General features: G+C 41.1%; 1 protein-coding gene across 6 annotated transcripts in view; it reads left to right on the top strand.

Annotated features, from left to right (window-relative positions):
• Positions 1-1,913: 1,913 nt before the first annotated feature.
• Positions 1,914-25,711, top strand: part of mcf2la (mcf.2 cell line derived transforming sequence-like a) — a 77,395-nt gene continuing 53,597 nt past the window's right edge. For 3 of the 6 annotated variants that reach the window (XM_061804536.1, XM_061804526.1, XM_061804545.1), the window contains exon 1: positions 10,366-10,652. In XM_061804536.1, coding sequence (XP_061660520.1) covers positions 10,580-10,652 — 73 coding nt within the window. In that variant the 5' untranslated portion in view covers positions 10,366-10,579. The other 3 variants (XM_061804566.1, XM_061804562.1, XM_061804554.1) reach the window with 3 other exon arrangements.

Here is a 25,711-nt window from a genome sequence, read left to right as displayed (position 1 = left end):
TCAAGTTGTGTCCATGGTAGGGAGTAACTGTATAGAGCTGTCCACGTGACGTCACCATTTTCACGGTGCCATATTGCTGGTCAAAAAGAGCTGCTCGACAGTGTTGGGGACATTGAACATTGAATATTCACAATGCCCGAGACTTGTTGCTGTTGTTTTTCACAACAGATGAGACAGATATTCGAAGAGGTAATTCTACCGAATACCAGCTGAAAAGATGAGAAAAAAACGATGGATTTCGGCAATTAAACGGGATGGATGGTGCCCAACCAAATACACACGCGTGTTTCGCGATCACTTCATTTCAGGTAGGAGTTATTCTTCTCAATCTCAAATTCCCAAGAAATATTTTCCATAATTCCAGGCCTACAGAGTACACCTGGTGATAAGCCTCGGTACACAGAGTTTAACACTAGCGCGGCCGCGCTAACGCTAATGCGGCGGTGCTAACGCTATCATGGTGGTGCTAACGCTAAGTAGCACGGCAGCTGTGAAAAAAGTCGCGGCTGGTAAGCCGGTAATTATGGTATAATGCCAAGTTGGCTCATTTAAGAACAATGTCTTTAAAAAAAAACACGATGAGATGTGTGGATTGTTTGAATATTTTGTAATAATTTGATTAACAATTATATTGTTTTCAAATTTGAGTGTGTTTATTTTCATTTCACAGGGTTGAAAACTGATGACCCCTTGTCACCTGACGAAGTATTTGTATGCGTCCAGACTTTGGTACGCTTTCAAACTCTTTTGTGTAAATTTCGACGACTTATTTACCACATACATGTGGATATGATGTTGCCCAAGACAGGGAAGTGAATTAGCATTAAACTTAAAATCGACTTCGGCATTAAATACAGGTCCTCTATGCCAAATTTATCTCATTTTTCCACGTGCCGTCATTTATTTTCACCTTCTAAATGTCTGACGGTATCGGACAAGACTCTGGGCGTCAAGCTGCAAGACATTTCTGTGTTGTCTCCAACCAACCTCGCATTGAGCAATACTTAGCTTGACCGGCAATATGGCGAGGTAAACAAAAGTCATGGTATTTTATGACGTAGGTGCACGAGCTCTTTGGAAGTCTAAATACCCATAATATGGGACCTTTAAACCTTCTACTTGAAAAGACAAGCTCCTGGGATTTCTTTTACACTGTTTTTTGCATCTGTTTATGTAGCCTAGAGAATGCTAATGCTAAAGTTTATCATGGGTTTACCTGGCCTGCTTATCTAGCCGCTCCACGCTTTGGCTCTTTTATTGCTCAATTGGGACCATTGGACTTATTGATCACATGTGGGGTTGTGTTTGTAAACTATAACATAATAACCCATACGCTTGTCCTTGCATGCTGACACACTGCTGTACTTAGCTTCGCATCCACCATTGATTTAATACAGCTAAAATTGTTTAAAAAGCATTATTAGGACTTTCATTCTGGAGTTGTTTGTTTTACTGCATTCCATTGGCAAATTCACGTTGTGTAAGTAGATACGCACATCAGAATTGAGTGAAAGTAGTAGTAATTTGATTATTTTTATTTCATTTTTTTTTTCCTGTCCTTGAAAAGGAAGGAGTCAGTTTAACTTTCAGTCCTGCCCAGAAGGGCGTGCTGTATATAAACATATGAACATTGAAGCTTGTTTAACAACTTCATTCAGCACAGTTAATATAAAGGAGGGGGTGATGTCAGAGAACAGACCACCACCCTCTCACTTCCTCTGATAAAGCAGTCCACACATTAAGAAAATAACATGCACAACCAGTGGAGTACTATCAGGCCAGCCGAGCAATTTTCATGAGGTTGGGACCATGTCTCTGGTGGAACTGATTCAAGATGTTCAAACTTTATTGAGTCAACTTCTTCATAACTTGTCTTTTGGCCCACTCACTCAAAATGAATCAAACATCAACAGTGGCCATCAGCGCACCTCAGGTTAGTATTCTCTTTGGCATGCACTGTACATATCAGATTTAACTGTAATATACCACAAATTAGACTCCAGGTTAGGGTACATCAAGTTTGTAATTCGTTGTGTTGCACTTTTTCCTATACTGCAGTGATACGTGGCTGCTTGACCTTAGTAACTGATTAGCTCTTCCAAGTGAGTAATTGCTAACAAACTTCATAGCTCCACATACCCACATGCTGTTTTGTGGCTCAGCTGCTTTGTCACTACAGTTTGCGCAATCAGTAGCACTTTCAGAGAAGAACCAAATCAGTATAAGAATACAGCCGCACAAGCAAGTGCTTTTTATGCTTATTATGTCTGCCTGTCTTTGCTGTTGAGGAGCAGGACAAAAAAATAATCATAAGTATTCAGAGATTGAAAACCAAGGTGAGTGTTAATTTTGCTTACATTGGGTTTGGGGTTCAGAGTTAATTTGTTAGTTTTTAATATTAAAACAGACTCTATATTGTTATATGAGAAGATGGTTGTGCCAAATTCATACTGACACAGGGAGCACAAAACCAGACAGAGCAGAGGATTTTTCTTGTTTTGTGGACATTTAGTGTTCGAACTTTTCGAAGCAAAAAATGTGCGATCCCTTCAGGATGATTCAGTAGCAGAAGTTAGAGCCACCGTTGTGGAGTTATGATAACAGTTTACACTTGCTGGATTCAACTGCTGAAAGTTAAGTGCAGAATTATTTGGAGAGAAAGTTCAGTTCTCTACTTGTGCCGGGTAAAAGAGGGGTGGGAAAGAAGGAGGAGGAATGGCAATGCTAGTTGACAGGTGTACTTGTATGTGGCGAGGGAGAGACAAGGATATATCAAATATAATGAGTGCAGGAGAAGGGAGACAGTACTTGATTCTTTATCAGTGGAGGTGAACATGGAGACTGATGAAGAGAAGGGAGGGAAGGAGCTCTGTGAGCAGTTTGTCTGCATCTCACTGGCGGAGATGGAGTACTACTACAGATACACCCAGTGCTGTCAACGGCTGCATTGTAAGTGTGTGTGTGCGTGCATGCGTCATGTGTGTTTGTGTTTAGTGGTGTCTCATTTTCTCTATTTCAACTATTACTTCAATGTGCATTTCATGCATAAATAGAGAAAGCATCTATTCATTGTGTAATGATTTGGTAAGATATGAGGCACTGGCTGTTGATTGTTTGATGTCAGCTGGTACTCAGTCGGTTGGAGATCTTGTCAAGCTTTTGAGAGCTTTTCGATGTGGTGGTTGAATTACTGTTTTGTATAATTTATTCATCCAATTGTTAACGTGTTTGAGTTACCCAGACCCTTCAAAGTGGGGTCAGCTCTTACAAGTGCCAGTCTTTCAATATAAGACATTAAATACAAAGCAACGATTGCACTGTAGTTGTAGCCATCAAAGTGCCAAATATTGTTTTGTGAAGGTGTTGCTTCTCTGCCAGAGATCACATTACATATTTTACAGCTTGGGAGGAGAACACCTGGTTCTGAAAAAGTAGCAAATCCTTGTTTATTCAAGGTGGTTCTTAAAAATACATTTGCATAAGTTGTGCGTGTGTGATGATGATTGATCCCGATGGTGAGTATATTTTTGGACCTCGATGCCTGGTACACCTACTCTACTTCCTTTGGTCTTTATTTAGAGCTGATCAATGTATTTTTAGTACTTCCTACAGTAGTAATACGACTACTACTACTACTCCAACAACGTTGTCACTTAAACCGTTGCATGATGAATTATTAAATCCCACTTGCTGATTGCTGACATTGATAAGTTGGATAATTCACTTTTACTATTAACTTAAATTGAAGAAAATACATTACAAAACTGTCCAAAAATAACACCTTCTGGGCCATTCTAGTTGTAAACTGGCATTTCTGTCACTGACCATACTGTGTAGTAGACGAGCCTGGATGCTTTTTATTGATTTAAAGTGCCGGACTAAGTTCCAAATTCCAATTCATTGCTATGTTTAGTCTGTTTATTTTGCCATTGTTTTGCATATACCCCGCAGAGCCCCCCTGACAAGGTATGACAAAAATATTCATTAAGAAGTTCCCTAATTTTATTAATTTGTACTTGGAGTTTAGTAATCTGTTCCTTCAATTTAGTAAACTGTTCCGTCAATTTTGTTAACTGTTCCCTCAATAGAGCAAATCTCTGGGGCTCTGGATTAGATATTCTCTAGTGAACACGTTGAACAGTCTGCATGAACAGACGTCTTAACTTTAGTTCATGAACTACACAAAGCATCAACACCTGTCAGAAAAAGTATGGTAGTAACGATCTGAATTGTGTCACTCGAAAATTTGAATGTAAATCCTGGCCTGGTTGTGTTTAGCGCTATCATCAGCTAACAAACAGTGAAGAAAAACAGTATTTGAACACCCTACTATGTTTCAAGTTCTCCCAGTAAGAAATCATGGAGGGGTCTGAAATTTTCATTGTAAGTGCATGTCCACTGTGAGAGAGAGAATCTAAAAAGAAAAATCCAGAAATCACAATGTATGATTTTGTAACAATTAATTTGTGTGATACAGCTGCAAATAATTATTTCAACACCTGATAAAACCAATGTTAATGTTTGGTACAGTAGCCTTTGTTTGCAATTACAGAGGTCAAATGTTTCCTGTAGTTTTTCACCAGGTTTGCACGCACTGCAGGAGGGATTTTGGCCCACTCCTCCACACAGATCTTCTCTAGATCGAACAGGTTTCTGGGCTGTCGTTGAGAAACACTGAGTTTCAGCTCCCTCCAAAGATTTTCTATTGGGTTTACTTCTGGAGACTGGCTAGTCCATGCCAGAACCTTGATATGCTTTTGCTTATGGAGGTCATTGTCATGTTGAAAGACCCAGCCATTACCCATTTTCAATGCTCTGACTGAGGGAAAGAGGTTGTTCCCCTAAATCTCACATTATATGGCCGCGATCATCCTCTCCTTAATAGAGTGCAGTCGTCCTGTCCCATGTGCAGAAAAACACCTCCAAAGCACGATGCTACCACCCCCATGCTTCACAGTAGGGATGGTGTTCTTGGGATAGAACTCATCATTTGTCTTCCTCCAAACACGGTTAGTGGAATTATGACCCAAAAGTTCCATTTTGTGTCATCTGACCAGAAAACTTTCTCCCATGACTCCTCTGTATCATCCAAATGGTCATTGGCAAACTTAAGACGGGCCTTGACATGTGCTGGTTTAAGCAGGGGAACCTTCCGTGCCATACATGATTTCAAACGATGACGTCTTATTGTATTACCAACAGTCACCTTGGAAATGGTGGTCCCAGCTCAATTTTGTCTCTGGTGTCTTTGGACAGATCTTTGGTCTTGGTAATGTTACAGGTTTGAGTCTTACTGATTGTATGGGTTGGACAGGTGTCTTTATGCAACTAACAACCTCTCACAGGTGCATCTGATTCAGGATAATACAGGGAAAAACTCTGTCACATGTTGTGACCTGGTTAGAAGGAAGTAGCAAGAGAATATTAAGTGCTTACACAACCAAAATGTGAGGATCATTTGCTTTTTAACTTCCTGTGGTAGTCCCCTGAATCTGGCGTGATCATCTCAAATGTGTCTGTTCAAATGTTTGTTGGGGGAGGGTGGGCAGTTATTCTTGAATTGTAATGGAAATCACAAAATTAATCCCATGTTCTTCATACTTATTCTCATGCATTTAACCCCCTACTCCCAATAGTCATTTTGACAAACTGCAGTCAATGAAACAAGTTCACCAGGATTAAGAAAATTCATTTCCACAATTCATTGTTGAGGGGTGCCATATAGGCAAGAACAACAAAAAAAATAATTTGGTGGGGATCATGATACAAGTGGTTGACAACTGCTGGATAACTATTTGAGATAAGCCATAGTTGCCTCTTCTGTGGTTGCCAATTATGTCCACTATTTGGATCAACATTCAAATCGAACAATCTACCTATTTTTTGTTTCTCTCCGAGCACACCTCTCTACTCCAATGGTTTTTCTGAGCTGGTAGCTATACAGTTACAAACAAAAACAAAATATAACTTACTCTGTCAAGGCCTGCACTTTGCAGAGGTTAAGAGCAAGCGGGTGATGAATCTTTATCTTCTGCTCTTTCTTTCTAACTCGAGTTGCCTCTTAATTGGCATCTTCCTGTTTACTTACCATCTGGCAAATAGCGTTCCAACCAGCACCGGAAAGAGTCGATAGTGTATAAAATAAATACATTTGGGCTACAGTCTAATACCCCACTGCCATGAGACACACTCACACCCACAATTATCATTTACATACTGTGGACGCAGGTCTTTCCATGTTCACGTTGTACCTAGTGTGACTTAATATATAGATGGATATATTTCCTAATGAGTGTTTGTGAATAACTATATTAATGGAAATATTGAAATTAGAAAGATCTACCATAATTTCTCGTATATAATGCCCCAAATTTTCCAAAAATATTTTCAAAAAGTGCACATTATATTTAGGTACAGATTAAAAATAAAAAAGAAAATCATATTGTATAGTCTTATACAGGTACATAGTGGTAAAAAAGGTATACATTTACATTTCAATATGATATTCAATGTCTTATGATGCACATTTAGTTACAGTAATGTGCACCCAAGCTCCCTGACCTGCTCGATGGGAGTTTGCCATTTTACAATCGTTAGGGTAGCATTTTTGTTGCTACTGCACCAAACATTAGAGACTGGTGGCCATGAGTTTGTTTTAACTTAAACTAAGACAAAAACTTAAACTCAGACAAAAATGTCAAATGTCATTCATGATGCAATCCAGGAGGCACCAGAACTAGACCAAGTCGTCAATGAGTTCCACAACGATGGAGCAAAGGTAGCTACTATGGATCTTTTTCCAGATTGGAGATGAGTGAGATGCTTCTTTTGAAGGCCTTGCCAATTGTGTGTAATATAGTGGATAAACTGCCCTATGCACACTCCCTTGTGCTGTTTACATTTGTATTTTTCAGTCATCTTGGGACTCAAGTCCACAAAAAATTACTTGCTAACCATCAGAGTCTTGTAACATGCAATGTTTTATGCGGAAATATTTAATGCAAAAAATGTTTCTGTACAAAGTTTAAATTAAACTATTTAAGACTGTAAAACCTGTGATCAAAAGTATTCAAATGTTATGTCATCATTGAGTATTTATTTTAGTTGGTTGAGGGAGTCTATTCTGACAATTACAGGGACGAGGACAAGTGTGTCCTGTGGCCTGTTTTTTGAAAAAAGTACAAATAATAAAAGTACAAACCTAGCAGAACAGAAATACAGATAATCCCTAATATGTTGATCATATGGCCAGCAGCGAATTGGTGGTGCGCATTGTACATTGTTAGAAGGTTTTTCCTGATTGTTTTATGTCAACTTTGGGGGTGGGGATTATACTTCAGGACGAATTATACATGAGAAATCTATGAAATTTAAAATCCACCTTTTTTAAAAATTGTATTATACACATTTATACAGAAAGATTAACTATGTATTACAATAATCCCTCATTTTTTGCAGTTCATGGAGACCAGACCCCCCCCCCCACGTTAAATGTTGAAAAACTACAAAGTAGGACTCCCCCCTACATACACCCTAGGAATTTTCATGTACAGTGAAGAAAATAAGTATTTGATCACCCTGCTATATTGCAAGTTCTCCCACTAAGAAATCATGGAGGAGTGTGACATTTTCGTCGTAGGTGCATATCCACTGTGAGATAGATAATCTAAAAAAAAATATCCAGAAATCAAAATGTATGATTTATTTGTATGATACATCTGCAAATAAGTATTTGAACACCTGTCTATCAGCTAGAATTCTGACCTCAAAGACCCGTTAGTTCACCTTCAAAAGTCCACCTGCACTCCATGTATTATCGTGAATCAGATGCACCTGTGTGAGGTCGTTAGCTGCATAAAGACACCTGTCCACCCCATGCAATTAGCAAGACCAAAGACCTGTCCAAAGACACCAGAGACAAAATTGTACAACTCCACATGGCTGGAAAGCACGATGGAGAAATTGCCAAGCAGCTTGGTGAATAAAGGTCCAATGTTCGAGATTGCTCTAATATTGGACCTTTTTTCACCAATCTTAGAAAATGGAAGAAGCTAAACATGGTGGTCAATCTCAGTCAAAGTGGAGTCTCATGGAAGATATCACCTCGTGGGGTCTCAATGATCCTTAGAAAGGTGAGGAATCAGCCCAGGACTACATGACAGGACTTGGTCAATGACTTGAAAAGAGCAGGGACCACCGTTTCCAAGCTGATTGTTGGTAATACATGAAGACGTCATGGTTTGAAATTATGCATGGCACGGAAGGTTCCCTTGCTTAAACCAACACATGTCAAGGCCCGTCTTAAGTTTGCCAATGACCATTTTGATGATACAGAGGAGTCATGGGAGACAGGTTTGTGATCAGATGAGACCAAAATTGAACTTTTTGGTCATAATTCGACTAACTGTGTTCGGAGGAAGACGAATTATGAGTTCTATCCCAAGAACACCATCCCTACTGTGAAGCATGGGGGTGGTAGCATCATGCTTTGCGGATGTTTTTCTGCACATGGGACAGGACGACTGCACTGTATTAAGGAGAGGATGACCGTGGCTATGTATTGTGAGATTTTGTGGAACAACCTCTTTCCCTCAGTTAGAGCATTGAAGATGGGTCATGGCTGAGTCTTTCAACATGACAATGACCTGAAGCACACAGCCAGAAAAACCAAGGAGTGGCTCCGTAAGAAGCATATCAAGGTTCTGGTGTGGCCTAGCCAGTCTCCAGACCTAAACCCAATAGAAAATATTTGGAGGGACCTGAAACTCTGTGTTTCTCATGCACTCTCTTAAACACTACTCCTCCCTGGTCACCCTCACTAAACTTGTAAACTGTATGTACTAGCAACTGCTCGCGCTGCATTTCTATCTCTTCTCACTCTCACAGCTCCACACGCCTCTCTCTCTCTCTCTCTCTCTCTCTCTCTCTCTTCTCTCTCTCTCTCTCTCTCTCTCTCTCTCTCTCTCTCTCTTGCTCTCTGCACACACGAGTTAAGAGGAGAGGCTCAGAGAGGCTTTACGTTCACTCACCTGCAGCATTGCCACATGATGATCGTAAACACGGTTCTTGAAGAAGTATGCAATGGCATCTTCTTCCAAAAAAAGCCCGTTTCATCCATGTTAAAAACCTACCCTCCACCCCCAACCCTCACTGATCAGTTTAGGAAACTCTTCCTCCACATAATGATGAGCAGCACCATACAGAGGCACATTTCTGAGGCCGTATCGTTTTTAAATTTTTCGAATCAGCCTTTGCTGGCCAAAAAGCCTTGTCCTCAAGGGGGTGAATAACAATGCAGTGTCCAACAATGAGAAAAGTGCCCTCTCTGGAGCCCTGGAGGACATCCCAGTAGGTACCACAGTGCTTATTCCATTTGCTGCACCAATTGGTTTATTCCTCCTGCTGGATCCCAAAAATAACAAAAGTGCTCCCAAATATGACCCCATTAATTCTGCTGGATCCCTAAAAAGATAAAAGTGCCTGCGGAATTACCATTTCTTGTGCACCGCAGAGGAACCTTTTGCTGAGGCACAACACTGTGGTGGTATCATAACTACATAATCAAAAAATGTTATTGCTTAAAAAAAGTGAACACGAACACAACACTAAGATACAGTACATATGCGATTGCGAGGTAGTCAACAGCGTTAACGAGACAACGCGCAAAACAAGGCAATGGCTGGGACAAGGGAAGTTGCTTAGTGAGGATTTGATGATGCACAACCAGTCAGCTCATGGGATAAAGCCACTCATGCTCTCATTGGTTGATGTCACGCCAGGAACCAATCACACGTTTTGTATCAATGTGTCTTTCCTTAATATGCCGATCTGGCAGTTTTTTCTTTTCTTTCTTTTTTTTTTTTTTTTTGATTAAATAATAAACAAAGCACTGAAGCTGCGAAAAATTACCCGTGAAATAGCCAGGGAAGCCTGTAATTCAAAATACAAAGTCCTGGTGAATGAAGTTCTGATGAGAATTTACAGAAGCAGTTATAAATGATGTGAAATATTGTCCGATTCCTTATGTTTGTGTTTTTTGCAGAGGGATCTGAACCAGTTTCATCATAGTAACAATCGCAAAAGTCATGAATGAATCTTCTTCAGGACAGTTTTTGAATGTGACTTTTTTCTCATTTTTTTGGCACAATGCTTTCCCCTGCTGTTTCCTTTGACATTGTGTTTGTGTGTGCGCGCGGGTCATCGAGTATGACAGAAGCGCAGCAGAACATGATGTTAGACTTATGTGGAGCCTGTCATGTATCAGGGAGGCTCTTTGCGCACAAGCCATGTGAAATGTGAATCTGGGGGAGGAACCTCCTAAGCTCCGCCTGTCAGAGTGATACTGTGCATTCAAGTGTGTGAGTATGTGCATGTGCGAGTGTGTGCCACCACTGTGCGATGACAGCTTAGCAACTTCAGTCTTCACTCGTGCAGGAATGGACTGCCAGTGCCGGAACTTACATTGGGGTGTTCTCAGACACTATGAGGTTGTGTGTGTTTGTTCTCGTATGCGTGTATGTCATTTTGCGTTCGTGTGTACAAACGCATCTGAGAGAGGCTCATATAGGTGCAAGCAATCATGGCTGTGAACAGAGTATCTCAACTGTGCTTTGACATTACCAGGCTGTGGCTGCAACTGAAGATGATGACAGGTAGTGACCATAGTTTGTTTTATAGCTCTTTCTGGTCTTTCTCGGTGCAACACTGTCAGTGTCAGTGTTCTTTGCCATTTGATGGATCATGCTTGTGTAAGGTTTCTTTCACAATTTGATTCAGTTGTGCATCTGATAAAAGTGCTTTAACCTGGCACTTGAGGTAAAGAAAAGAAACCACTCATACTCTTCCAATGCACCCACATGATAATAAATGAATACTGCTGCGGTTAAAAGGAAGTAGGTGATGAATCTACGACTTTATCTTTTGAGCTTTATTTCCCGCTCCATTTTTTTCCAATTAATGTCTTCAGACCAAGTGTCACTGGCGTAGTGATACACACGCCTGACTTTGGTGCAGGCAGCGTATGATCGATTCCCGCTCAGAGCTGTCTTATGTGTCCTGCAACTGTTTGGTAACCAGCTCAGTGTGTACACCGCCTTTCAGCTGAAATTAGCTGGGATAGCCTCCAGCGCTCCCGCTGCCCTTGTGAGGGTGAGCGGCTTGGACAATAAAATGGAATGTATTCTAAGCAAAGTGATCTTCAGTTTCCCTCTAACCCTAACCCTAATTGAAGTGGAAAATCAAACATTGCAGGGAGGATTACCCCAAGGTGATTATTTTGAATACATTTGTGATTGTATAAGGTATAAATGTGACAAAATTTAGACATATGCAACATGAAGAAAATAATGTGCGTGATTTCATGTTGATTTCTTTAACATTTATAGAAAGGAGGATGCTTTGCTCAGGGGTACACTGACAGTAGTCAGGAAGCAGACTCGCGTCTTTCCAGCTTCTAGTTGCCACTTTGCATAACTTTGCAGTTCTAAGGGTCAAGTCTTGCCAGATGAGCCTTGTTGCCTATCTGGCAATATTGTTTGGTATTATTTTTTTGTCCTTATTGTAGATGCTTTATGAACTAACGTTTCTCCACATTTAAATGAACAGCCTTTAAATATTATTTTTGGGCAAATGGTTAAATTCACAAATTCGGTCATATGGTTCCATTAGAAAGCTTCTTCTTGAATCAGCTGATCACTGCCCACTGTCTGTAAAGGCACATGCATGTGCACCGCGGCATCCGTTCTGTTATGATATGAATGAAGGAACATGGCCCACTTTATCCACATGTTAGCGTGCCAGTTTTCTTTCTGAAAGCATCACTCCCCATCAGTGATACAAAATGCTCCCTTTTTAGTGTTTGGATGTCAAATTCTACTTCTGTGTGTGTGTGTTTAATGAGCAGGCAGGTAGCCTGGCCTTCTCACACACTTCACTCACATACAAGGCAGTCAAGGTGTTGGTACTTGGTTCACTATGTGTTTTGCTAAGTAAAGATTAAAAGCTGCTAAGCTCCCATAATGCAGTCTGGCATGTGAGATCTGTTGCAGGCATGACAGAGGACTAGTGTAATAGCAACATTGAGGTTGGCAAGGACTTTTTGTTGTTCAAGATGTCTCTTCATTGAGAATGATCCCTACATCCACCCAATAGAACAGAATCATAAAACTGAATTGGCGGTTCCTATATATATATATATATATATATATATATATATATATATATTATATATATATATATTACAGTGTGGGGAAACTGCTTATACGCACCAACAATCACACAGACATGCATTGCATTGGAGAGTTCAGAATCAGAATCACCTTTAACGGCGAAGTTTGTAACAGCACATGAGGAATGTGCTGTTGGTGCCATCATGGTAAGACATTTAGAAACAAAGAACAAACAAACAAGAACAAAAACAAGAGACATTCAGATAATAGGAACTATTCATAAGAGTCATAGACGTGCTAGATGCAGAGTCTTCTTCATTTAGAGCAGTTAGGAGTGCATCAATGCCCCAGATCATCTTAAGCTTATACAGAGTGCCCTTACCTTTTTACGCTTCCTGTGATATACCAGTGCAATTGTGCAAAGGGAGCACTTTAAAGTGACGAATCGTGCAATAGTCTACAATATGTATTACTAATACTAATACTGATTGGACCATGAGGATGTGAGGGTGTGTCCCACCAACGGCACAAGGCAGAAAATAGTAGGTCCGCTGATCAAGAATTTAATGACGTAATTGCCACTGGGAAAAACCTGTTTGAATGCCTCCTCGATTTGACTTGCATTGATCAATAGCGCTTACCGGATGGAATGAGTTGGAAGAGTTAATGGCCAGAATATGGAGGGTCTGAAAGGATCCTGCCGGCTCTGGACCTAATTCAAATGGCGTGCAAGTCTTCAAGAGTGGGTAGGGTGGTGCCAGCAATCCGTTCAGTGGTTTTGATAGTCCATTGCAGTCGGAATTTGTCTTTTTTTGTGGCAGCCCCAAACCAGACTGTGATGGAGGTACACCGTACTGATTTGATGACCACTGTCTAGAATTGTCTCAGCAGCTCTTGTGACAGGCTGTGCTTTCTCAGAAGCCGCAAGAAGTATATCCTTTATTGGGCTTTTTGAGGACGGAGTTGATGTTCGTCTCCCACTTCAGGTTATGTGAGACTGTAATTCCCAAGAACTTGAAGGTCTCGACAGTTGACATGAGACAGTTGGACAGCGTCATGCGGCAGCTGTGGTGAAGAAGGCCTCTTGAAGTCCACAATATTGTCCCCCAGACTCACCTTCTGTGCCCTGCCCGTCAGGAAGTTGTAGATCCACTGGGAGATAGCAGGCGAGATGCTGAGCTGGAAAAGTTTGGAGTTGAGGAGTTCAGGGGTGATGGTGTAACACACAGAGCTGAAGCCTCCAAACAGGATAGGTACCCTCGCTGTTGATGTTCAAGGATGAAGTGCAGACCTTTTCGCTCGATAGGCAAACTGCAGTGGGTCCAGCTGGGGACCTGTGACGCTATTGAGGCGGTCCAGCACAAGGCGTTCAAAGGACTTCATGACCACAGACATCAAGGCAACAGGCCTGTAGTCATTAAGACCCGAGACTGCTGCTTTTGTGGGGACCGGTATGATGGTGGCATGTTTGAACCAGGTTGGTACTTCACACAGTTCTAGAGACCTATTGAATATCTTTGTGAAGACAGGAGCAAGTTGGTCTGTGCAGACTTTGAGACAGGATGGGGACACAAGGTCTGGACCCGGCGCTTTGTTGATATTTTGTTGTTTGAAGATCTGCCTCATTTCCCTTTCATGGATGTTATACAGTGGGGGGATGGTGGTGCAACTTGGTGGGTGTGTGGAGTGAGAGTGTCCTTTTCAAATCTGCAGTAAAGCTATTGAGGATGTCGGCGAGCCCACTCTTCTTTTCTACTGGGAGGCAGTGTCACTTGTAATTAGTAAGCGATTATAATCCGTGCCAGACTGATTTGGAGTCATTAGTACCAAGATGTTGCAAGATGTTGTTCCAGTTTTCCTGCATAGTCCCTCTTTGCAATGTTAATTTCTTTAGTCAGCTGGTTTATAATACAATTGTAGAGGGTCCTATTCCCACTATGATATGCAACCTCTTTAGCCTGGCGGAGTTGCCCAAGACTGACTGTAAACCACAGCTTGTTGTTATTGAGTGTGCGAAAAGTTTTTGTTGGTACACACACCTCCTCACAGAAACTGACATACGCAGTAACGATATCCGTGAATTCATCAAGGCTGCTTGCTGAGTTTTCAAAGACACTCCAGTTGGTGTTGTTCATCGGTGGTTTGGCCATGTCCACCCACCGGCCACCGGTGTCTGGGCACCGCTGAAGTAGTTACTTCACCCAGCATGGGTCCTTCTGAGTATGCTACATACTGTTGTTAGTTGGAAGTGATCTGTATATCACCTAAATGTAGCTCGAAATGATAGGGTAATATTGCCCTGGCCACTTCACAATTATGAGATCTTCTCTGCTTCAAAAAGATCTTCCGTGTCAGAAGGGGCGTCAGAAGAATCGTAAAATCTGTTGTTCGTCTCCCATAGCAGGTGGCACAGCATCTTCTCAATGGCAATGTCCCAGTGTGACATCTGTAAATGACATTGCAGGCGATATGGCTGCCACTGGGATGTTGAGTGAGACTTCTGCAACTTTGCGCATGAATAACACGCTCGCCGGTCATTTTTTTTTCGTATAGACATTGAAATGAATAATATATGTAATTTTCATAACAATATCCATGTAAAATGTAGATTGGGATGTTGGTAGACGCTTAAGCTCTTTCTGGTTCCCTGTCGAGGCTTCATTGATTTTATTAAATGTTCTATAAAATTTCCTTTTTGGTTGTGTTTTGTATGTGTTTTGAGTTTAAGTAGGCCTCTGCTCCCTAGAACTCATGATGTTAAACTGTGTCAAACATTAGATTTTTCAGACTGATAAAAGGTTTGTCGTCACTTTCTCTGACATTTTATAGATATAAAAAGCTACGTGGTGCCCTTCATGAGAAAAAATGGCTTGATTTACAAATTCAATTCCAGTGAAGTTGGGATGCTCTTTTAAATGAATAAAAGCCGAATACAATGATTGCAAATCATGTACAACCTATACAATACTCCCTCCTTTTTCATGCTTAATGGGGCCAGAAGACCCGTGAAATCAGAAAAAACGGAAAGTAGGACACACCACAAACACGCACACGCAAAGACCCCAGGAATTTTCATGTATGTTTACCTGGGTACCCAAATGATTAAAATGTGTAAACAGGATTTATAATTGACATATTTGAGACTAAGATTATAACAGTAAACGTATTTACTTAAATCTTTAATTATAAAATCTTTGTTTATCTTTCCTGCAACAGTTGCCTGACCCTGGTTGGGAAACGCAGAGGAGACGTCTTGGTGGCAGGAACAATAGTGGTACGAAGCACCAGTTTGCTGCTCGGAAGGCTTTATTAGATCCTTTTAGCACTCAGCATCAACGTGTCCTCTCTTAAACACGACTACTCCCCATTCGCACTCGCTACACTTGTAAACTATACACTTTAGCAACTGCTCGCGCTGCATTTCGATCCTTTATCACTCTCACTGCTCTACACTCCTGCGCCGTCCTGTCTCTTTCTCTCTCTCTCTCTCTCTCTCTCTCTCTCTCTCTCTCTCTCTCTCTCTCTCTCTCTCTCTTTTGGATACACACACACAGTGAAGGAGAGGCTCATAGAGGCTTTAAGTTCACTCACCTGGTGCATTGCCACATGATGATCTTAAACACGGTCCTTGAGTAGGCGTCCTCTTCCAAAAAAGGCTTGTTTCATACATGTTAAAATCTTGTGCCCGCCATCCTCCATTGATGAGGTTAGGAAACTCTTCCTCCATGTAACGATGAGCAGCACCATACAGAGGCACGTTTATGAGGCCTTTTTTTTTTTTTTTTTTTTTTTTTTTTTTTTAAACCAGCCTTTGCTGGCCAAAAAGTCTTGTCCTTGAGGGGTCAAATCACAATGCAGGGTCCAACAAGGAACAAAATACCCTGTCTAGAGCCCAGGTAGACATCCCAGTATGTACCACAGTGCAGGTGTCATTTGCTGCACAAAGTGGTTAATTCCTTGTTTTGGATCATGAAATGGACAAAAGTGCTCCCAAATAGGAGCCCATTCCTCCCTCTGGGTCCCTAAAAAGCTAAACGTGCCCGCGGAGTTACGACCTTTTGGGTGCCGCGGGAAAAGCTTTCACTGGGGCACACACTTAGGTGGTATTTGTAACTACATTTTTTGTCTTGAGGATGCTCGTGGAAAAAGAGAGAAAGTCGACCTAGAGGAAGCCTTTGACAGAATAAAAAGAGAGGAACTGTGGTACTGGATGCTCAAGTCTGGTGGGGTGGAGAAATATGTTAGAATAGTATAGGACATGTATGAGGACACCAGAACAGCGGTGAGATGTGCCGTAGGTGTGTCAGAAGAATTTAAGGTGGAAGTGGGACTGTATCAGGGATCCGCCCTGAACCTCTTCCTGTTTGCGGTAGTAATGGATAGGCTGACAGATGAGGTTAGACTGGATTCTCCTTGGACCATGATGTTGGCAGATGATAAAGATGGAGGCATGCACTGAAAAGGAGAGGAATGAAGATTAGCCATAACATATTACATGACCTATTGGATACACTGATCAAAGCACTGGATTTCCCCTGTAAGGTGGAGGTGAGATTGCATCAGGGTTCAGTAATGGATAGGCTGGCAGATGAGGTTAGAATGGAATCCCTTTGGACCATGATGTTCGCAGATGACATTGTGATCTGCAATGAAAGCAAGGAGCAGGTGGAGGAACAATTAGAAATATTGAGGCGCGCACTGGAAAGGAGAGGAATGAAGATTAGCTGAAGTAAAACAGAATATATGTGGAGGAATGAGCGGACAGAGAAGAAAGAGTCAAGCTCCAGGGAGAAGAGATAGCGAGGGTGGACGACTTCAAATACTTTGGGTCAACAATCCAGAGAAATGGTGAGTGTGGTGAGGAAGTGAAGAAACGGGTCCAAGCAGGGTGGAACAGTCGGCGGAAGGTGTCTGGTGTTCTATGTGACAAGATGCGGAAGACAAAGGTAGAGCAGAGAACCATGTGGCGGAAGCTTAGAAAGGAAGAATGTTGTGCGAAGAAGTCGGACACTGAGATGAATTCTTTTAACAATAACTATCCCTTGATTTATAAATATTTTTTATCTGAGTTACTTTATCTCATTTAAATCTTCTATTTTATTTTATGGCTTCGAGCACTTTGTGGAGAAGCGCTTGTTATCTTGTTGTATGCACAGTCCTATAAAGCTTTTGATTTGGTTTGAAACATTTTCAAGAATTTTTATAACTATGTACGAAACCTTTGTACTGTACTGGGGTGTTTAGACCATGAAAAAAGTACAAATATTAATTTGTACAGTAATGGGTGTCCTCAAAAATTTGGTTTAATAGAATGTACAAGTAGCTTTAATAGACCATATTCACCTGATAAATCGAGCTTCCACTGTCTATTTAAAAATATATATGATAATTTTTAAAGAACACATTTCCCCCAGCTCTGATTTCTGGAGTTAAAATGTATTTCGAACTCAGGTGCTGACCTTTTCCCGTTTGTATTGCCTTCCCTTCCTCGGGCAATTGTTGAGCTTTTGATTCGGACCCATTTAACTTTAACAGTGCACCACCAAGATCAGGTGTCAGATGCATGTGGAAGGTAATAGTTGGATTTTGATTTTTTTTTTTTTTAATAACTGCAGTACAACTTTGTGTACAAATAATGTGTACTTGTCCAGTCAGTTTTGCCATCATAACTTTGCTTACATTTCCTTTTCAGGACACATATTAGGCTTTCTCCCTTAATAACTGTCTGCTAAGAGTAAAGACAATTAGAATTAATACTGTTTTTCAGTGATCTGGAATTTTACAATTGTTTTTCCCATAGGATCAACTCTTATTCTGGAAAGTGCATGTCTTGTATGTATGGTTGAAAAGGCAGTCATGGAATTATGGCTCAGTGAATGAGTCAAACTTGAATCCTTTGTTTTATATTTCTTTTTTTTTGTTGTTGTCCTCTCTAATTTGTTTGACCAGCAGCATTTCAAGGCAAAGAACAAATCATTCAACTCAACCCTCCAAAATTTTGCAGCTTTGCACTGTTTTTTTTTTTTTTTTTTTTTTGGTAGATATAAAAAAAGGACCATCCTGTCTGGCTGCAGTTTTCACTTGATCCCTAAATCTAGTTTTGTAATTTGGAATAGACAACATGTACACAATACCGATCACTGTTGGGCAGGGTGACCCAGTTTTTGTCAAGCATTTTGTGTATCCATGTGCAGTGATTGTGACTGTGACAGATTGCGTTTTGGTAAAGCCTCACCATAATGCTGGTTAAGAGAGCTCGGCTTCCTTTACAGGAGTGAGTACACACACAGCTGCACAGTGGTGGGTGAATAATGACATCTCTACAAGCACACAAATGTTCAAATGCAACTGTCCATTTCTCTTGTGTTTGATGAGTTGACCCCTGCTGTGTGTGTGTGTGTGTGTGTGTGTGTCTGTGTGTGTGTGTGTGTGTGCGTGTGCGTGTGTCTGTGTGTGAGTGGGTGTTTGTGTGTTTTTCTCCATTAACATGTATGCTTGTATTTTGTTTGCCTTTCCCTCAAGTACAGTTTTGTGCATATGTGTATCCACTTGTGGTGGTCAACATACTCACGCTTACTGAAATTTCATCAGCGTTAGCAGCCATCAATAGCTGGCTGCTGTGTTTGAACTGGCACTGAGTATTTAGCAAAACTAAAAGTTGGTGATAAGATGACTGCAGAACGAAGGCCTGGGCATGTGCGTCTCTGGTTTAACGCCGTAACTAAAAGTATGAACTGGGCTTTCATTACCAGATGCAGCAATTTTTTTGGGATTTGAATGTTATTTCTGTTGGGTGAGTGTGGAAGCTTGTCAAGTATTGTTGAGCCTTAGAGGGGACGTATCAGAAGTGTCAACAAGTAGCAGGCATTAAATATGTAGGGATGTACAAAGAATTCTTGTCCTGGTTCACCCAGTTGAGATGAGCACCTCCACGGTCCCCTCCTCTTCTTTTTATCATCTGTAATGCCACATAATCTTTGAATAAAACAAACAAGCAAATAATGGCCAATGTACCGTACATGTCATTGTTGAATTACCAGTAGATCTTGGATTAAAAGCAGGGAGAATCAAGAAAACTGCAAATTAATGTTTCCATGTTTTGTTTTATCAAGGATGTCTCTTACTTCTTCGTGTTAAGACTAAAAAAAAAAAAAAAAAAGCATGAATGAAGTGAGCAAAGGGTATCAAATTGGGGGAGGGGGGTGTGAATAAGGTGGAGAGACATTCTTTTCTCTGCCCCCATAATTACTATTTGTGTGTGCTCCACTTCCACTGTGAATGCACTAGTGTTTCAGTCACAGCAGAGTAGCCATAGTTTAATTTTATGCATTAGACTGAAAGCAGACAATTTCAATTAAGCACAATTGCGGTTAAAAAAAAGACCTCTGCATTTCTGACGTCTGTCTTTGTACAACTTTTATTTCTAAATTCCATCTACCCGATCCTGTATTTGACCAAATTAGCCTTGGTCCCTTCAAAGTATTTCAAGTAGGCTTCACATGATCAGGATTTTTTTGGGCTGATCAACGAGTTAAAAAACAAACAAAAAATAATAATAATAACAATCACAGATCCGATCACAGGATGGAGCAATGTACTTAGTTGCTCCCAAAAATCAGCATAAATAATCTAACTTTGTTCATCTATTTATTGCCAGTGATGCCATATCCTGTATTATTCTAAAATACTTCTCTGCCACACCATACTTCTGCATGCAGTACCACAGTTCCTCACTTCTCTGTTCTCTGCCATAGACTTTCTCTAGATCCACAAAGAGACAATTTAGCTTTTTCTGGCCTCTGTACTTTAACATTAACATCCTCAAAGCAAATAATGCATCAGTGGTACTCTTTCTAAGCATGAAATCATACTGTGGCCAGTTATCACATCATACATAACACCCTCAATTTCAAGTTTTAGCCTTATCATTCAATCGTATAGTCTTTTTGAACTCTGACATTCTTAGCCAACTCTTCCTTTAAAATACCTCCTACTCTATTTCTCTTCCCATCTGTTCCATAGTAAAATAACTTTAACTCTGCCGATAAACTTCTCGCCTTACTGACCTTCAACCTGTTCTCCTGGAAAAACACATAGAGTGCCGTGGACAAGTATTCACCCCTTTCCCAATTTTTTTTTTTTTTTTTTTTGCATCACACACTATCACATACAAAGGCTTCAAATTATCAAACCATTTTCAATTACAGTCAGAGACATACATACAAAATGCAATTTTCAAATGACAATTAAATCCATCCATCCATCCATCCATCCATCCATCCATCTTCTACCGTTTTTCCAGGTCAGGTCACAGGGGCAGTAACTTCAGCAGGGATACCCAGACTTCTCTTCCCCAGCCACTTCATCCAGCTCTTCCATGATCCTGATGTGTTTCCAGGCCATCCGAGAGAAATAGTCTCTCCAGAGTGTCCTGGGTTGTCTTCGGGGTCTCTTTCCAGTGGGACGTACCTGGAATACCTCACAAGGGAGGTGTCTGGGAGGTATCCAGATCAGATGCCCAAGCCACCTCATCGGGGTCCTTTCAATGCGGAGGAGCAGCAACTCAACACTGAGCCCCTACCGGATGACCGAGCTTCTCACGCTATCTCTAAGGGAGAGCGTGGACAATGTGCGGAGGAAACTGATTTTGGGCGCTTCTATCTGGGATCTTGATCGTGCTTTGACTTTCAACTTAACTCCCTCTTACAAATCTGAATCACTGCAGACGCTGCACTGATCTGCCTATCGATCTCATGCGGCATTCTTCACTTTCTTGTGAACAAGACCCCAAGATACTTGAACTCCTCCTCTCGGGGGAGAATCTCATCTCCAACCCAGAGAGGGCATGCCACCCTTTTCTGACTGAGGTCTCAAATTTCGAGGTGCTGATTCTCATCCTAGCCACTTCACACTTTGCTGCGAACCACTTCAGTGAATCTTGGAGATCACAGCTCGATGAAGCCAACAGAACTACATCATCTACAAAAAGCAGTGATGCGACGCTGGGGCCACCAAACCGGAGCCCCTCTATGCCTAGGTCGGGCTTAGAAATTCTGTCCATAAGGGTTCCGAACAAAATTGATGACAAAGGGCAGCCTTAGTAGAGTCCAACTATCACCGGAAACGAGTCCAACTTATTCCCGGCAACGTGGACCAAACTCTGACACTGGTCGTACAGGGACCAAACAGCCCAGGTTCAGTAGCCACATATTCACGAATAACCCCCCCAAAAGGAACTCCCAGAGGGACATGGTTGAACACCAAGTCCACAAAACCCATGCAGACTGGTTGGGCGAACTGCCATGCACACTCGAGGATTCTGCTGAGGGTGTAGAGCTGGTCCACTGTTCCACAGCCAGGACAAAAACAATATGGCTCCTCCTGAATCTCCTCTCCAGCACCCCTGAATAGACCTTACCAGGGAGGCTGAGGAGTGTGATCCCCCTGTTGTAGGAATACACCCTCTGGTCCACCTTCTTGAAAAGGGGGACCACCACCCACTCTGAAAATCCAGAGGAACTGTCCCCGATGTCCATCTGATGTTGCAGAGGTATGTCAACCAGGACTGGCCCACAAGATCCAGAGGTTTTAGGAACTCCAGGCGAATTTCATCTACCCCCAGGGCCCAGCCACCAAGGAGCTTTTTAACCATCTCGGTGACCTCAACAATAGAGATAGAAGAGCTCGCCTCAGAGAACCCAGACTCCGCTAGGTCATGGAAAAGTGTGTCAGTGGAATAGAGGAGGTCTTCGAAGTATTCTCCCCATCAACTCGCAATGTCCTGAGTTGAGCTCAGCAGTGCCCCATCCCCACTATACACTGTGTTGACAGCGCAAAAAAAAAACAACAAAACCTTTCTGACCCTCTGTGAAAACATAATTGCCCCCTGAACCTAATGGCGGGTTGTGCAAGCCTTGGCATCAATAACGTAAATCAACTGTTTGCGATAATTGGGGATGAGTCTTAAATACTGTTGTGGAGGAATTATTATTTTTTTTTTTGCAGAATGCTTCACCTCCACCATTTCGGAGGGTTTTCTAGAATGAACTGCCCATTTCAAATCACACCACAGCGTCTCAATCGGATTTTAATCCAGACTTTGATTTGGCCACTCGAAAACCTTGTTTTTTGTCTGTTTTTTGTTTTTTGAGCCATTCAGAGATGGACTTACTGGTGTGTTTCGGATCATTGCTCCTGCTCTATGATCCAAGAACTCTTGAGTTTGAGATCATGAACTGATGATGGCTGGATATTCTCCTTCAGGATTTTGTGGCAAACAGCAGAAGTCATTGTTCCATCAGTCACAGCAAGATGTCCTGGTCCTGAGGCAGAAAACCAGACATCACACTGCCATCACCATGCTTGACTGTTGACAAAATGTTCTTTTAATCAAATGCTGGGTCATTTTTACACCAGCTGTATCGGGTCGCACACCTTCCAGAATGTTAAATTTTTTTTACTTGTTAGTCCACAGAATGTTCCTCCAAAAGTCTTGAGGATCAATCAAGATGTTGGTTGGCAAATGTGAGACGAACCTTTGCAATCTTTCCTGACACCAGGGGGTTTCACTTGGGAATCCTCCCATGGATGCCATTTTTGGCCAGTAATGTTATGATAGTGTCATGAACACTGACCTTAACTGAGACCTGCAAGCCCTGCAGGTCTTGTCACATTCTTTTTGCTGGCCATCCACACCTTTGAAGGTTTGCCACTGTTCCCAGTTTTCTCTATTTGTGGATGATTTCCCTAGAGGACATTGTCAACTCCCGCTATAACAGCAGAGCCGCTAATATTGTAAAGGGGTCTTCACATCCTGGTCATCACCTGTTTAACCTGCTACACACTGGCAGGTGGTACAGGTCCCACAAATCACGGACAACAAGATTCAAAGACAGTTTTTTTCCTCAGAGCCATCGACTCCTTGAACTCAAAACCACTGGACATAACAGTACTGTAATGTAATATTATGCAACTGCTAATTTGTGGATTTATTTATTAATTTTAGCAATAACTGTGCTATGATGTATTTTATCTGTTGTTTTTAACCCAAGATTTTCTTCTATTTTTATTGTATTTTATTCATGTATGCACCTTGTGGAGAAGCACTCATCATTTCGTTGTATGCACAACATATAATGACATTAAAGGCTTTTGATTAGATTTTGATTTGATGGCTCTGACAGTGGTTTGCTGGACATCCAAAACCTTGGAAATGGCTTTGTAATCTTTTTCCAGACTGATGGATAACCTTTTTTCCTCATTTCTTTAATTTCTTTGGATTGTAGTATGATGCATTGGTTCTTGAGATCTTGTAGCTTACTTCTCATTCTCTGACAGATTCTGTTTAAATGATTTCTTGATTAAACAAGTATGGTGGTAATCAGGTTTGGTGGTGGCGGTGCCTGTGAAATCGCAGTCCTCTTTTGTGTTCAGCCACAATTACTTTGTGATTTAACAAAGCGGGGGGAATTACTTTTTACAGAAGCGCATTGCTACTTTTTTTTTTTTGGGTGTGGCAGCATTACGCTTCTGTAACTTTTTGTGCCTCAATAAATTGAATTGTCACTTGAAAAGTGCATTTTGTATTGCTTTGGGTTGTCTCTGAGTGATATCAGTTTGTGTGTTGATTTGAAAGCTTTGAGGGGGCAAATATGTTTTCACGGCATGGTATCAACCTCTCTCCTGATCTTCTTGTTAACCAACTCCCACAATTTTCCTGTCACATGCCCAGTATTCAAAGACACTACAGCGAGTTCTTGGCTGTGAGCTTTCCTCTTCTCTCTCTGCTGAAGAATCCGCTTTTCACCTCTCCTTCGTCTTCGACCCACAGTAGCTGAATTTCCACCGGTGCCCTGCAGGTTACCGGTGGCGGGGCCGTTCTATAAAAGCGCAAAGTTGCTCAAATCTGACTTGACACAATGTGCATCCCTGTGACGTCACGCCATTCACAGCATGTCTCGGAGTTAAGACATTTTCAAAAAACAAAACAAAAATACTTCAAGTTTCTCCTAATCATGGAGATTTGCTTGACTCTCATATAGTACACCTAATTATAGCACATGCTTGCTCTTGGTCAAATTAAAGGCTTGGTGGCTTTGCTGGAATGCTATTGGTCTGTTTAAAATCTGACAAGTGGCCCTGCGGCGGTGCCACGTCTCCTTCTTATTATCTTTTGACTTAACTTCCATATATTTTGATGCATTTCCTTTCAAGCACTTCTTTGCCTCATCAGTGGCTTCAGCATATTTATAATTGTTTACAAAAAAAAAACACGACAGAGCAGGTACTAGGTCAGTGTAAGATTTGCCCTATTGACTAGAAGATTGCAGTGTGGCAGCCCTCTAGGCTGTCAGAAAAGTACATTGTTTTTATTTGTCCCTCAAGAATCTACACTGATGTACCCTTTGGACTTTATTGTTGCGAGAAGTATGTTACATGTTCACATTAATGGGCTGGGAGATGAGAGATTTACAGAATTGCTTGCAGAGTACGTTATACTAGCCTTGAGTATTACTATATTTCCATTCTGTATAACTTTAGGCTGAAAATTTGAGTATGAGGCTTGACACGCCTTTGTTCAAATAACGATATGAATTCTGTGCCCAAGTGGCACGGTTAGGATGTGTTTCATGGCAGGGTAAAACATAAAAACAATGGAATCGGATATCTTCTCATCAGAATCAGGCCTTTCCTCTTCCAAATAGGGATAGGAAGAGGAAGAAGTTGTGGATGAGTAAACAGGTGAATTGAGTTTTAATAGAAGCCTAAAATAGTCTGAATGCTATGACTGCCTAGCTCCTTTAGCGTTTTGTGCAATTTTAAGCCACAAATACGCCATTGACACATCACACACAAGCCTCCCAGTATGATATTTTTATTCATAGCTTGCATTGAAATTCGCAATGTAAAAATTTACGTTCTCTTGCTGAGCCGGCAGCACTTACTACAACAGTTTTGTCATTCAAAATTTATAATTTTGTAACAAGTGTATTATTTGTATAGAAATATACTGTATAGTGATTCTCATGCTTTGGATACTCATATAACCAGGACATATTATTCAAATATTCAGAAGAACATAACTATTTATAAATATCCATTCATCCCTTTCCTTAGCCTTTTCTAGGGTGGCGGGAGTGCTGGAGCCTATCCCAGCTGTCAACGACCAGGAGGCAGGCTACACCCTGAACTGGTTGCCAGCCAATCGCAGTATTTATAAATCACATCTTACTAATATTTATGGTGTTTTCTCAAATAATTAAGTTGTCTAAACATTGAAGATTGATGTAGTGATTTTACATAGCTTGGATTCAATAGTTTTTGTTCAGTATGTGTTATTGTTCTCGGGTTTATACTGTCATTGACTCGATGTTTACATAGACTATGACATAAAAACACTTTTTTTTTCTACCTTTCAGACATGAAATCAGATTAAACTTTCTTGTTTTAGGTCAGTTGGATTATCTTTTTTTTAACATTTGTTAAATACTAGAGTAATTAAGTTTTTTTTTCAAATTACTTAAATTTTTTAGGACTTTCCTCAA

Source organism: Syngnathoides biaculeatus, chromosome 2, assembly GCF_019802595.1.
Source record: "Syngnathoides biaculeatus isolate LvHL_M chromosome 2, ASM1980259v1, whole genome shotgun sequence".
NCBI lineage: Eukaryota > Metazoa > Chordata > Actinopteri > Syngnathiformes > Syngnathidae > Syngnathoides > Syngnathoides biaculeatus.
Note: the sequence above shows the minus strand (reverse complement) of the source record. Positions and strands in the feature narration are given on the sequence as shown.